Raw genomic sequence first — 13,453 nt, 5'->3', positions numbered from 1 at the left:
CAAGTACTATACTGCATTTAGAGGTACTTTTACTTTACTGGAGTATTTCCAATTCACAGTACTTTTACTTCTACTAAGAAGAGGTGGAAGAGCCACACATCGACTAATCTAATATACGGCAACCTTCCCTGTGTTTCTTCACTAGCCCCATCCAGAAGAACACAGTTTGCCGGCCACTGCTACAGAGCTGACAATGAGGTTATATCTTCCCTTCTTCTCTGGAGTCCTGCCTCAGGGCGGACCAGAGGTAGAAAGCTGTCGTTCCCTGATGTCATCGCTAGGGACACATGCATCAGTAGGCAGGAACTGGGGGTGGCAATGAAGGACCGGAAAGTCTGGCGTAGCATTGTGGAATCCATGATCTTGACCGCGGTCGAAAGATGATGATGATGATGACGACTTCTACTACATCTCAGAGGCAAATATTATACCTTTACTCCACTATTATATTATTTGAAAACTTTAGTTAGTTACTTTGTAGATTTGAATTAATGTCACTGTCACGATATATATCTGTGGTGTACTCTTATTGTGTAGTTGTGTTCCTAGTGTTTGTCTGCTCCATTTGTTGATACCTGCCTTGTCTCACCAGTCTGCATTGTAATTCACCTGTTTCCTGTAACCTGTTTAGTGTCAGCCAATCAGGTGTTGATTGTAGTTATGTTGCACCTGTGTCTAGTTAGTCTTTGTGTTTATTTATACCTCCCAGTGTTCAGTGTTCCCTTGTCAGATTATAGTTTGTTGTCACAGTGTCCTGCCCTTGTATGTCCTGTCTAGTTGTGAATAAATCATCATTCTAATTTATCTGCCTGCCTGCCTGCTCTTGGTTCTGCATTTGGTCCTCGTGTCTCACCGTGACAGTTACATAACATACATGAACCACTTCAGCCCATACATTTCAGCCATTTGAAAATAGCAGATCTATAAGCTCACACTGCACATTGTAAGCTTATAGATATGCTATTTTCAAAAGATTTGTATCAATTTTGTACATTTGAAAACTTTCTGCATAATGAGTAGGCTACTTTATACTTTTGGTACTTTAAGTACATTTTGATACCAATACTTTTGTACTTTTACTCAAGTAAAGTTTCAGACTTTTACAGTGCAGTCTGTAAGTGACCTGAAGTGCCGTTTGGAACAATAACTGTCATGTGGAAGTACTAGGCTCCTGTACCTGTTTCTCAGCATTGTCAGCCCGCAGGTCAGCTTCCATCACCCTCTGTTCCAACTCCTGCATCTGGAGACGGGACAAACAGGTTACCACGATTACCAATGGGTAGATCGGGAACATTTCTAAAAATTTGTATGGGGGTCCCTTGCACAAAATCTTTTCAAATGGGGGTCCGCAATCAAACACATTCTTTTGGGGATCCTTGATGTGAAAACGTTTGAGAGCCACTGGGTTGGAGGGTGGTTAAGGAGCCTTAGGGGGAAATCCAGACCTCCTAATGAGCTCCTTTGGAGGGGGGTTGACTCCCCCATGCACTGGCACTGCTATAGTTCCATTTAATTAAGAACGCAGATCTAGCTCAAAGCTCTCAACGGAAACTCAGTGTGCTGCAGGTTCTGGCACGATGCAACCTGCATCTGACTAACTGATCCACAAGACAGACAGACACAGACACAGACAAAGAGACAGAGACAGAGACAGAGAGACAGACAGACAACCATGCCAGCAGTCTGCCTGTGGACAGTGGACACACTCACTAACATGTATACAAAGACCGCAGACGTATTGAACAGACACACACACACACACACACACACACACACACACACACACACACACACACACACACACACACACACACACACACACACACACACACACACACACACACACACACACACACTAGATTTTTACTCTGAAGACATTTCAACAGTGAGTGAGTGTGGTGGAGATAGGAGATAATACAAGGTTATTGGAAGATTATAACCACTCGAACCTCAGCATTCGTATTCTGGGAGGAACAGTCGCCAAAAATAGCCCAGCGCTGTGAGCTTTCAAAGAGATATATAACAGTTTTTGGAAAACAAATTTGGAGAAGAAAGAAAAAAGCGGTCCCACTATACAGTTGCAACTCAGGTCCGTTTCACTAAGACTAGAGGGTTTAATTGGATAAGATATGATAAACTGTGAAGACAGTGAACATATAAAATGCTTGTTGAAGGTGAAGGGCAGCCCTTGAACTCAGTATGGCGGAAAAGGGTCAAACCTGTGCCGAGCAAAAACAGAAAGGAGGGGGATTATTATCTCAGAAGGATTATCTGTGGTGAGATCAGATGTTTTCACATCGCTAAAGGGCTGGTACTTAAAGCACAGGGGCATGGTAACGTAAACACAGAGCATAGCTGCAGAACTAACAGCGAGCCTCCTCCTCGGAGAAGCTGTCCATCTTTCACAACAACACTATCTCTGGACAAACCAAACAGTGGTGTGATGGAAGGCACACTAATATAGTCTTGGACTCAACTTTGAGACCACATGCCTGCGTCACCTTGTGTGCAATCATGTTTACTTCGACTTTCAAGTACGCACACAGTCACTGAAAGTATTTGCATATGCACCTATGAGTGTGCAGCGCGCGGCGCACACACACACAGAGTTTGACACAGGATGCCCTTCCCCCCGAGTTCAGTGACCCGGCTGAAAGGAGAACAAACACACTAATGGATTCAGCTTGAGAGGTATCTGAATTCCTCTCATCTGCTTTGTTTCCCTTCTCTTTGTTTCTCTCTCTCTCTCTGTCTCTCTTTTCAGTAGCACTCAGCCACTCCTGCCAGTCGCCTCCCAAAGCCCCTCAGATTCCCAGAGACCTCTCACACAAGCTGAGCGCTGCCTCGCGGCCAGATTAACACTCACCAAAGGCGCGGCGCAACAGGAGAGGAGGTGTGGGGGCGAAGGTTGATGTTAGTGGTTGAGTGACTGCTCGCCTCAAGGTCAAAAGCCTCCGTTGTGAGTCAAAGCCATTATGGAGCCAAGTCAGAGAAGAGGAGCAAACAGTATTTATCCTCCATTTGAGGGCCAAGAAACAGTAAGCAAAGGAAGCACTTTTTAGGTGAATATAACTATCCATAAAGCAGGACAGATGTGCAGACCGGCTCATTGACGGAAGCTGTCAGCCCCGCCTCCGGAGATGACACATCCCCTTTGGAGGAGGAAAGGTCGGAGGTTGAGAGGTAGAGGTCGAGGTTGAGTTGGTGTCATGGGATCGAGATGTGAGCGGACCGGAGGCTTGGAGATGTAAAGTTCCAGGGACGATAGTCGTAAATTAGGACAAAGTGGGAGCGCTAATATGAGGTCACAACAAAGGTCTCCGAGTCTGAACTCTGAAGTCACTTTCACTCATTCTGAGCTAAAAAAATATAAAACATGCTGCAAAATACCAATTTGGATGATATAGCCGATTCCAACATATTTGTTTGCTTTATTCCATTTTTGTTGTTATTTATTCCCCCTTTTGTGCCGTGTAAACAAAGAAATCTTCATTATAAAAAATTAAATCACGTGGATCTAGGAATCCAAATGGGAACGGTGTGACTCCAATGTGGATCTCAGACTTGATACCAAGGTGGATTATGTGACCAGCCTATGACATTATGATATATCTATGATGCATGACTTTAAATCTGGAGCAAGGTTTCAGAGCCCCTATGACTTCCATTATAAACTCAAATGCTGTAAAAACTATAAAACATACATGAAAAAATAAATAAGTTGACATTTGTAGTAGACATGTGCACCAGAAATGTGGCACTGATCAATCAAGCCGTTTGGGAAATTAGCCCCGGAAGCTTTTCGTCCACAGACACAATTGAACTGTTGTAAAGTCTTTCAACCCTTTGTGACCCTATATGAGCACAAATTCAGTCAAACAAAAGTATAAAACACACTTAAATAATAATAACCTTTCACATGGCAAAAGGTTCTTTTTGTAAAAGAAAAAACTTCAAAAGCCTCTTTAGCAGTTAAGCACTGCCAGCAGTCGTGAATATCATGTTATGTGTCAACAAGGCAAATGATCAACAGATACGGATGTACGGCCATTCAGCCAACATATCGGTCTTTTTGCATTACGCTTCGTGTTCATATAGCAGCTAGACATAAACTGCCCATCATTACACTCCTTGGGAGTCTCTCTCTCAGCCCTCAGTCTCCAGGGATCTAGCTGATTAGTTACCGCAGGCTCCAACAGGTGAGGCCTGGACCGCTGAGCAGGCGTGGGACAACTATGTGAACTATCCAGCATCTGTTCTAGACACACATTGGCCTAGCTAGCTGGTGTTAGCGAGGCACACTTTATTTTGGAGGGGGTCTCATATTACCTTTGGGCTAAGTGCTCAAACCCAAAGCTGTACTGTAACACTGCATCGTCACAAACTAAGTGGACTTTTAAACTGATAGAAGTTCATAGAACCACTGTGTTTTAATGGGTGTGCAATGGAAAAGTAAATTTAAACAAAATGGTCAGGGGTCTTCTCTGTCAGCTCAACGACCCGGCTGACAGAGAGATGAAGCAGGGACCCCCCAGTACATATTGTGTAAAATTGTGTTGCAGTTTGTGTTTAAACTTTTCCATAGATTTCATAGATAGCTGCATAGACTTGTTTGACAGCACTATCATCAGTGTGTTGGATTCATGTTAATGTGTCTTTTCAGACATTAAACTACTTAAACCCTCAGAGACATTTGGCTCTGTACTTGGTCTGCTCCTTTTACCCCTACACTAAACCTCTTTGCCAAAAATAGCAGATCTACTCTACAAGCTTGTAGATCTGCTATTTTCGGCTAAAGTTCTCTCCAGAACAGGGATGGTACGGTTCAAGTGGTTATCACACAAATAGTTGGCGGGCCACCTGTATAGTAACTCTGAGGACCCCCTAGGGATCCCGGACCCCCTGTTGAAGACCCTTGGATATCTTATCCAAGGGTCTTCAATAGGGGGTCCGGGATCCGGACCACACACACACACACACACACACACACACACACACACACACACACACACACACACACACACACACACACACACACACACACACACACACACACACACACACACACACACACACACACACCCTCACACACACCCTCACACACACACACACACACAGGGTGGAGTGAGGAATCCAAGGGGACTGATAATAACCATGGAGGTGAACAGATAAGACGAGACAGCAGATGGTATACTCTGCAAACAGCTGATAGCCCTACCACCGCGATCTGTTTACCTTCACATTTCAGGCATTTCCGTCCACAAGCCAGGGTGCCTAAATCAATGAGTGAGCAGGTAGTAAGGTTCAGTGGTTCAGCAGTACACATGGCTGTTGGCTGCAGGTATCGATTTGTAACACTTTGAGACACGCCTCACGGACACAGAAGTACAATGGAGATGGAGTTGAGTTTGGACATCACTTTCAAACACTGTTGTTAAATATGGCATAAGTATGCCTTCACCGTACTCTCACTTTTCTAATTATTTCAACGTATTTATGCAATAACAATATCTGACTCCATCATTTTATATGGTCCTCTGCCAAATATAATTATTGATAACCACCATAATTCAACCACTGGTTGTCGAGGTGGTTTTCACATACAGTAATGGGCTTTATGCATGCTATAAATAACATAATAATGTTGCTTTCCCGGTTTTAATGGGTTAACATTTACTGACATAATTGATTCAGTCTGTAGTCCCTTCCCTGCCACGGCCATGCAGCCAGAAGTTGTATTTTGAAAACCCCCAAATGAACCGGCAGCAGAATCGACTAAGCCGATGTAGGCTACCGTCTTTTTATAAGTGTTAATATTGTAACCGCGAGGTATAGCGACGATTTAGTAATGACTGCTAACATCGACGTTCTGATCAAATCTGAGAAAGGATTCTGAGGAAAAGCGCCATCGGCAGGGAAAGCCATTGGGAAAGAAATAGGTAAAAGACGTATTGGTAGTAAATTTGTTTTTAAGGTATAGGAAAGGCCCAAAAGCCAGAATGGTGCTTTTTTGTAGTCATCAATTATTTATTTTTTAGTATAGGTATCAGTAGGTAGAAATCTCTGAGCAGGGGCTATGCTAGGCTCTGCTATAGGCTGAGGCTCTGCTTAGGGGGGTTGTAATCTCAGAGTCTGTGTCATGCTTGCGCAGATTATTCGGTACTGGTAGTATCATGGGAGGAGAGCCACACTGCCAAATATGATTCAATATGATTGCAATGAATGTTTTTATCTTGACAAAAGGCGTCTTGAAATGAAGAAACACAACATTTAATTTGGCTAGCACACTGGCCTTACATAAACCTTGCTGTCAAGGTTGTGTCCAGGCTATTTTATGAGGCAAATTCAAGCCTGGTGACTCTGATCAAGATTTGAAGCTGTCACTTAATGCCTGCGGAGTGCAGACATGACTAGATGAGAAAGATGGTGGCATGTGTCACTAATTCCCCATGGCGGAATTCCGTTTAATGAGATAAACTATAAATAGTGTGTAACTAACTTAAGTTTGCTATGCACTACTTTTAGAAAGCAGAAAGGTAGAAAAGGGGTCAACCGACAATAGTTTTACTGTGAAGTATGTATCTGCTTCAAATTCCTCTCAGAGATTCAGATGCTTCTCTCAACTTCATTAACCCTATTCCAGAGCAGCTATAGGTCGATTAAGGACGTGTAGATTCAAAGACAGAGGTCTTCATAAACACTCGACCATGAATGGGCATTAGTACTGAGAGTAACACATCTAGCTCAGTACTTCATTGTAAAAAGTTGTTGGTTGAAAAAAAAGTCAAATGCAGGAATATAGTGAATGTACAAAATATTACGAATAACTACTCTTTCCACGAAGGATACTGTCTAGCTCAGTGGAAAGAAAACTGATCTGACTTTACAAGGAACCCACTTCATTCACAATGGAGACATTTCTGTGAAGTTTAAGTGTGGACTTTTAATAATTGTGGGGACTCATATCAAACATAGATCATGCAAAAAGAGTGGTTGAAACTCATCATTAGGAATAGTTTTTCTTTCCCCATTATAGATTGCACAATGAATGAACCTTTCCCTCACATAACCTCCAGAAAGCATGCTGAAAAGCTGTTTATGGACTTGCAGTTAAAGTTAAACACAGATCACCAAGGACCATAATGCTACGATTCAAAGCTCAGCTCAAATCTCTCTGAAACCAGACAGGAACCGAGAAAGAACCGATCCAAACAAATCCTGCCATTTAAATAAATGTTTATACATACAAAGTTGAACCCTGTGACCTTTCTGCAGACATCCTTGCTGGGCGATCCGGTTGGTCTGAGTCAAATGATAGAGCACGTTCGGCCCTCTGGCCTTCTGTGGCTTATGGAAGAAATTAATCTAATTTGGCAGTGTATACGTCCATTTTTAGCTTAACTCAGCACTGAAATAGAATACCTTCAAGAGGAAGACGGCTCACTTTACAAATTCCTATACGTTATTATAGTGGCCAAGGACAGGCCACACAGTGGCATATAATATTATATATAATATTATGGGCTGGGCGATATGACGATATATATCATATAGACGATAGAAAATGTCTATTGTGAAAAATGTTCTCTATTGTTTATATCGTTGTGTCGCAAAACAAGCGTTACGGCAGTATTTTACGTCACAGCGCCCAGCCACGCTGTGCTGTTATTTCATAACATGAAGGGAGATGATGGCTGACGAGATTCAGAGTGGAGTAACACTAAAGTAACCGGCCATTCACTGTTATAAATGCAGGTTTCATGTTGGGTCAAATTGATAAACTGCGTAAGCCAACTAACTTAAGTTGTGATCATCAACAAAAAATAAAGAGGAAAAGAATCATCGATCAATGGAGAGTTGACGACACGGTCGCGTTGTCTCTCACTCTATCGCCTGTAGTCAATTAAACATCGTTAAGCTTCCGAACGTCTTTAACAAACTACACTACAACTACAACAGAACAGTTTGATTCCCTATACAGAGCTTAAAATTAACTGTGTGGCAGTGAGTGACATGAGGTATTAATTTTTTCCTTAAGACAATTTAATGCAGACACAGGCCTGTATTTCTGTGTCTGAATGGGAAAGTCTTATTTCTTTATTTTTGCTTTTTAATTGTCATAATAATAATAATAATTATTATTATTATTATTATATTTGATTTTGTATTCTTTTTTTTAAGATATTTTTTTGCGGCTTACGCCTTTTATTGATTTTTGAAGGGACAGACAGTAGGCTGACAGGAAACGGGAGAGAGATGGGGGGATGACATGCAGTAAAGGCCGTGTCGGGTCCGGGAGTCGAACCCGCGGCACACTGCGACTGGATTACCAGTCCGGTGCCCAGACGCTACGCTACGGCCTGGGCCATTTTGTATTATTTTTGTACTTTCTTTAGTCCTGTCTGTGCATGGGCAGGGCATCAGTATTATATTCATATAATTAGACTGGATATTGTGATTTTACATTGGCATACGTTTGAAATTGTGTTCTTTTCCAGTTTTTTGAGTGGTGCAACCACTATAGACAGCTATGTGTGACTTGTGTGTGTCCCTGTATCAGAGCACGGAAATAGCATAATTATTGTCACCACCAAGTGTCACTGTTGTGCAGCCTAACACACAGACAGAGGCCAGGGAGGAGAGCTTGTACAGTACAGTACAGTACAGTACAGTACAGTACAGTACAGTACAGTACAGTACAGTACAGTACAGTACAGTACCCATCAATCAGATCAGGCTTAAACGTGAGTCATTGGACCTGGTCTGAACTAGGCATTAAGAGTTCAACTATGACCCAGAAAACACATGGTTATATCCACAATAAAATCCCTCCTGACTGGGATGCTCTCCTACCCTTCTCCCCCATCTACAGTAATTCTCCAAAGGCAGGCCAGCTCTAGGCTGTATACCAGCTGACGTTCCTACTAGACCAGACGGACAACACACGCACAATCGCACATGTGCGCGCACACACACACACACACACACACACACACACACACACACACACACACACACACACACACACACACACACACACACACACACACACACACACACACACACACACACACACACACACACACACACACACACACAATAAATCCTTGAAGCCAAATGGTGTTCTTCCTTTTAACACACAACGCAAGTGGGGCATCTCTCTCACTCTCTTACTGTCTCTCTGCCTTTACTCACACTCAAGACTCTGAAGATAAATGCCATGTCACACACACACACACACACACACACACACACACACACACACACACACACACACACACACACACACACACACCACAACCACGTCAACGGCTTCTTTCTATTTTTTTCCTTTCTTTCTTCCCCCTCATGTTTTTCCATACCAAAGTGGGTCAATGCGTTAAACAGTCCTAACTTGGCAAGAAGGGAGATGAGGAGCGTGAAGGACTCTTTCCAAACAGCAATAACATGACGGAACAGTAGTCACTCAGCACCCCCAGAAAAACACACTCAGGCCTCTGGTTAAACACTCAGTACTACAAACTTCCAACTGTTAATTTAACTCTGAGAGTGTACAAATGTAACCCAAATGTGGTTACATTTGTACACCCTCAAAGTCACAAACTGATCAATTAAATCAGTGCGTCCCCATTTTGCTTTAAGTGCAAGACAGAGATTGGTAGTTACGTTCACTGTCTTTGGTCCTGTGTGAAGCTTCAGAACTATTGGTATGACATTGTGTCAGAACTCTCTGTTATTTTTGGTGTCTCGATCGATTTAGATCCGTTGTGTCTTTTACTTGGTCTCCCGGATGTTCATGTCATTGATGTCAAACATAAGAGGTTGTTCAACTTATTAACGTTTGCTGCTAGGAAAAATATTCTTTTGTTTTGGATCAAGGATGTTGCTCCATCAAAGAAATCATGGCATAACATTATAATGGGCTGTATTCCTTGTGAATACATTACATGCATGTTGAATTCTAAATTGGACACTTTCTACAAAATTTGGGACCCTTATTTGAATCATATTGGAACCACACTGTCTGCCACGATACTTGGAGGTTTTCCGTACCAACCTTAGATATCTTATATGCCAGCATTCTTCCCTAGTGGGTGCTCTGCTTTGGGGCGGGGGCTTGTCTGCCCTTTGGGTATGGGGGGGTGGTCGCCCGGGCAGGGGTCTCGATGCGTTGCGTCGGGGCCGCTTCTTGGGGCGGTGGCCCTGCCGCCTGGGGGGGTGGCGGTTGCCGCCTTTGAGTGGAGCATGCATGGGTCTGCTCTTGTTGTAATGATTTGGTGCCTATGATAACTGTTGTCTGCCTTTTTAATATGTATTAATGTACTGTATGGATGTATTCCCTGATTGGGAGTCTATGAAAATTCGAAAGTCACTTGTCATTATGGTTCATTGTCCTTGTCATGTCTTTGTATATTCAATCTTTTTATTTATAATAGTGTTGTGCCTGAGCTGTTTTTCTTTTCTTTTGTTTGTTATTATGTTCTTATTGTGTAATGTCTGTTTGTCTTTAAAAAAAACAATAAATATACTTTATAAAAAACATAAATAAAAACTGATCAATTAAAGATTTTACTGTGCACTCTCACTTGCTGTGTGTGTGTGTGTGTGTGTGTGTGTATACATGTGTTCGTGTGATATGAGAGAGAACCAACCGAAGATGCTCTTGAATTTATTCTATTCTCTCCTTGCTCTCTTTTGCACTCTCTTTCTTTCTTTAAATCTTTTTAAGTTTTTTACTTTTATTACTTTATCACTGCAATTGTCTGATGAAAGCCAAAACTAAAATAAGTTGTATTCTTATGTACATGTACACAAGTTGTAACAATAAAGTACCTTGAAATAGAGATGAGATAATGGAGACAACATAAACTGAAGAGAAAGTGAGACTGACTGACTGACTCCAATGTTATATTGAATGCAACAATGTTTTGAAGTACCGATGCTCCCAAAAATGGCTGAGCAGCAGCCTTGCTGCGGACGGTATACACCAAGGGCCCAGCTATGCACTCCAATGTTGAAGCGCTGGGCCCTAGTGGTAAGAGGAAGGACTGCAGGCGGACCCGTGGATTCTTGACGAGGAAACCCCGTGCAACCGAGCGCCCAATGTTAAAGCCCAGCTGCACTTCCGCATTTCCGGACTTCCGGACACCAAAATTTGGTGTCCAAATGCTGAATCAGCGAAAAAAAATGCGGAAATAGACTTCCAGCAGCCTTCCGGGTGCTTCAAAACGCCACTGAGCAACTTCCACTGACATGAATAGCGGAGGGGGCGGAGCTTCGCGCCAGTTTAGTCTCTATCCTTTTAATACTCTATGGTATACACACACAAGCTCACTGTTTATGTTTTTGCGGTCCCTCAAAGAGCACCGCCCCTCTGTGTGTGTGTGTGTGTGTGTGTGTGTGTGTGTGTGTGTGTGTGTGTGTGTGCGTGTGGGGGGGGCGTACACATGTGAGGTCAGGGTTTCTAGGTGAGGAGTTGGAAGCCTGACAGGCACAGCATAACAGAAGCTGCCAGAGGACACAGCAGGGAGCCATCTTCATCTTATCAACCACTGGCCTATGTTTGGACTCCAAACATCCTGCCTTAACGAACCAGCAGAATCAGAGCCAACGACGGAGAGCAAAACCCACAGTGCACTAAAAAAATATATATGCACCAAACGGCCAAAATGTATGAGGAAAAAATTATATTGACGCTGGGGTTCATGCATGTGGTTAATACAGTTCACAAATAAAGAATATAGAGAAACCTCTTCTGACTACAGGCTACAGTGACAGGTGCAGTAGAGTCCCCAAAATTCACGAGCTACTTTGACTTGATTTTATATTATATGTTTTGCCAGGTGCTTGAAAAGGACTACATTTGCACCCACCACTACCAACGACCATAAAGACGACTTTAGTGGTGACCTAGTCATGATTGGCTGCCTCCTAAGCCAATGATAATCTGAACGGCATAAAAACCCATACTCTGAACGCCTCAACTTGGAATGAGTGGAACAGAAGCTATTGTAGCGCCGGCCAGGAGGCGAGCCCGGAACGTCGTATCAGTAAGCCGCGTATGTTACCAATTGGCTAAAGAGCCAGGGCCCCATAGGCAAGTAGTAACGCAGTAAGCCTACACTATGAGCTAACTGGAGCTAGAGGACAACCATAACAAAACACAGTGCGTGAACCAACAAAATAATGTCAGAAACGAACGAAACAGGCGCTACAAGAGCTTGTTGCACCTGGCAGTTATGACTGAGAGTCATTCTTGTTAAAGTCAGTACTCAGTATACACAGCTAAATCCCATGTAGGACCTCCAAACCAGTGCTGTAGCCTATAGGTTTTTTCAGACGGTATGCCATAATTATGTGACATGTGTATAGGCCAGGGGTCCTCAACTAGAAATGATGAAGGTCCACAAATATTTTTTTGAATAAGACCGAGGTCCGGTCCCATGCGCGGCGTCCATCGGAGAGCGGGGCTCTATGCCCGTTTAGTATGGTCAAGCCAAGCTTATACAAATCAGATCCCCTTCCAACCAACCAATAATGGGGTGCAGAGTGCAGGCCCGGAGTGGAACTCCAAATCCAAATCACACTGCGCGCGCACATAGCGCGCGCCAGAATTTTGGGGGCCCTTGGGGGACATTTTGGGGGCCTTTGCAGCAATTTCACATGAGAAATGTACCATCTGATGTTATTTATATTATTAACTTAAAAAAAAAAAAAAAACTTTTTTTTTTTTTTGGGTGGTCCGCAAAGAGGTGGTCCGCGGTCCGGTCGCGGACCGCGGTCCGCCAGTTGAATACCCCTGGTATAGGCTATACTATACACTTGCGTGCAGTCAATGGATGAAATGATTAGCAGAGGGTAGATGCTTTTTTCCCCAAAAGTTTGGCACGGCATACTACGTACAGTATACTGTATAGCGTATGATGGTAGACTACTACAGCACTGCTCCAAACAATGGTTGCCGTTTCAGTAACCAGTAGTGTAGAATAGCTCACTAGCCACCATCAGAATTTACACAGCATTCTGCTCGTGCCTGGACTTAATTTCCTGAAGGGAAATACCAGGACTGATGAGCAGACTGTTGAATATTCAATTTGGCCAAAAACTGAAGCAAGCACCAGTGGTGTAAAGTAACTAAGCACATTTACTCAAGTACTGTACTTAAGTACAATTGTTAGGTATTTTCTGATCTTCTGATGTATTGTGATGTTTTCTTTATGATATTGTATTACTCGACGACACTGAAAATGAGTTTAGTTACTCACTTACTTATAATTTCGAGAATAAATAAAACTTGAATGAATGAATGAATGAATGAATGAATGAATGAATGAATGAATGAATGAATGAATGAATGAATGAATTAATTAATGCATGTGTGTGTCAAATTTGAAGTCGGTGGGGCGAACGGACAGACAGAGACTTGGTGCATTTATAGATAGATAGATAGATA

At 42.8% G+C, this 13,453-nt stretch overlaps 1 protein-coding gene across 1 annotated transcript in view; it reads right to left on the bottom strand.

Annotated features, from left to right (window-relative positions):
• The window catches only part of plekhh1 (pleckstrin homology domain containing, family H (with MyTH4 domain) member 1), a 61,036-nt gene that overhangs the window by 33,008 nt on the left and 14,575 nt on the right, over positions 1 to 13,453 (bottom strand). Inside the window, exon 3 of the mRNA XM_083791158.1 lies at positions 1,178 to 1,240. Within this exon, the coding sequence (XP_083647284.1) occupies positions 1,178 to 1,240 (63 nt within the window). The remainder of the gene's footprint in view (positions 1 to 1,177; positions 1,241 to 13,453) is intronic.

The sequence above is a fragment of the Protomyctophum parallelum genome (assembly GCF_964188405.1).
Source record: "Protomyctophum parallelum genome assembly, chromosome: 20".
In the NCBI taxonomy this organism is placed as follows: Eukaryota; Metazoa; Chordata; class Actinopteri; order Myctophiformes; family Myctophidae; genus Protomyctophum; species Protomyctophum parallelum.
Note: the sequence above shows the minus strand (reverse complement) of the source record. Positions and strands in the feature narration are given on the sequence as shown.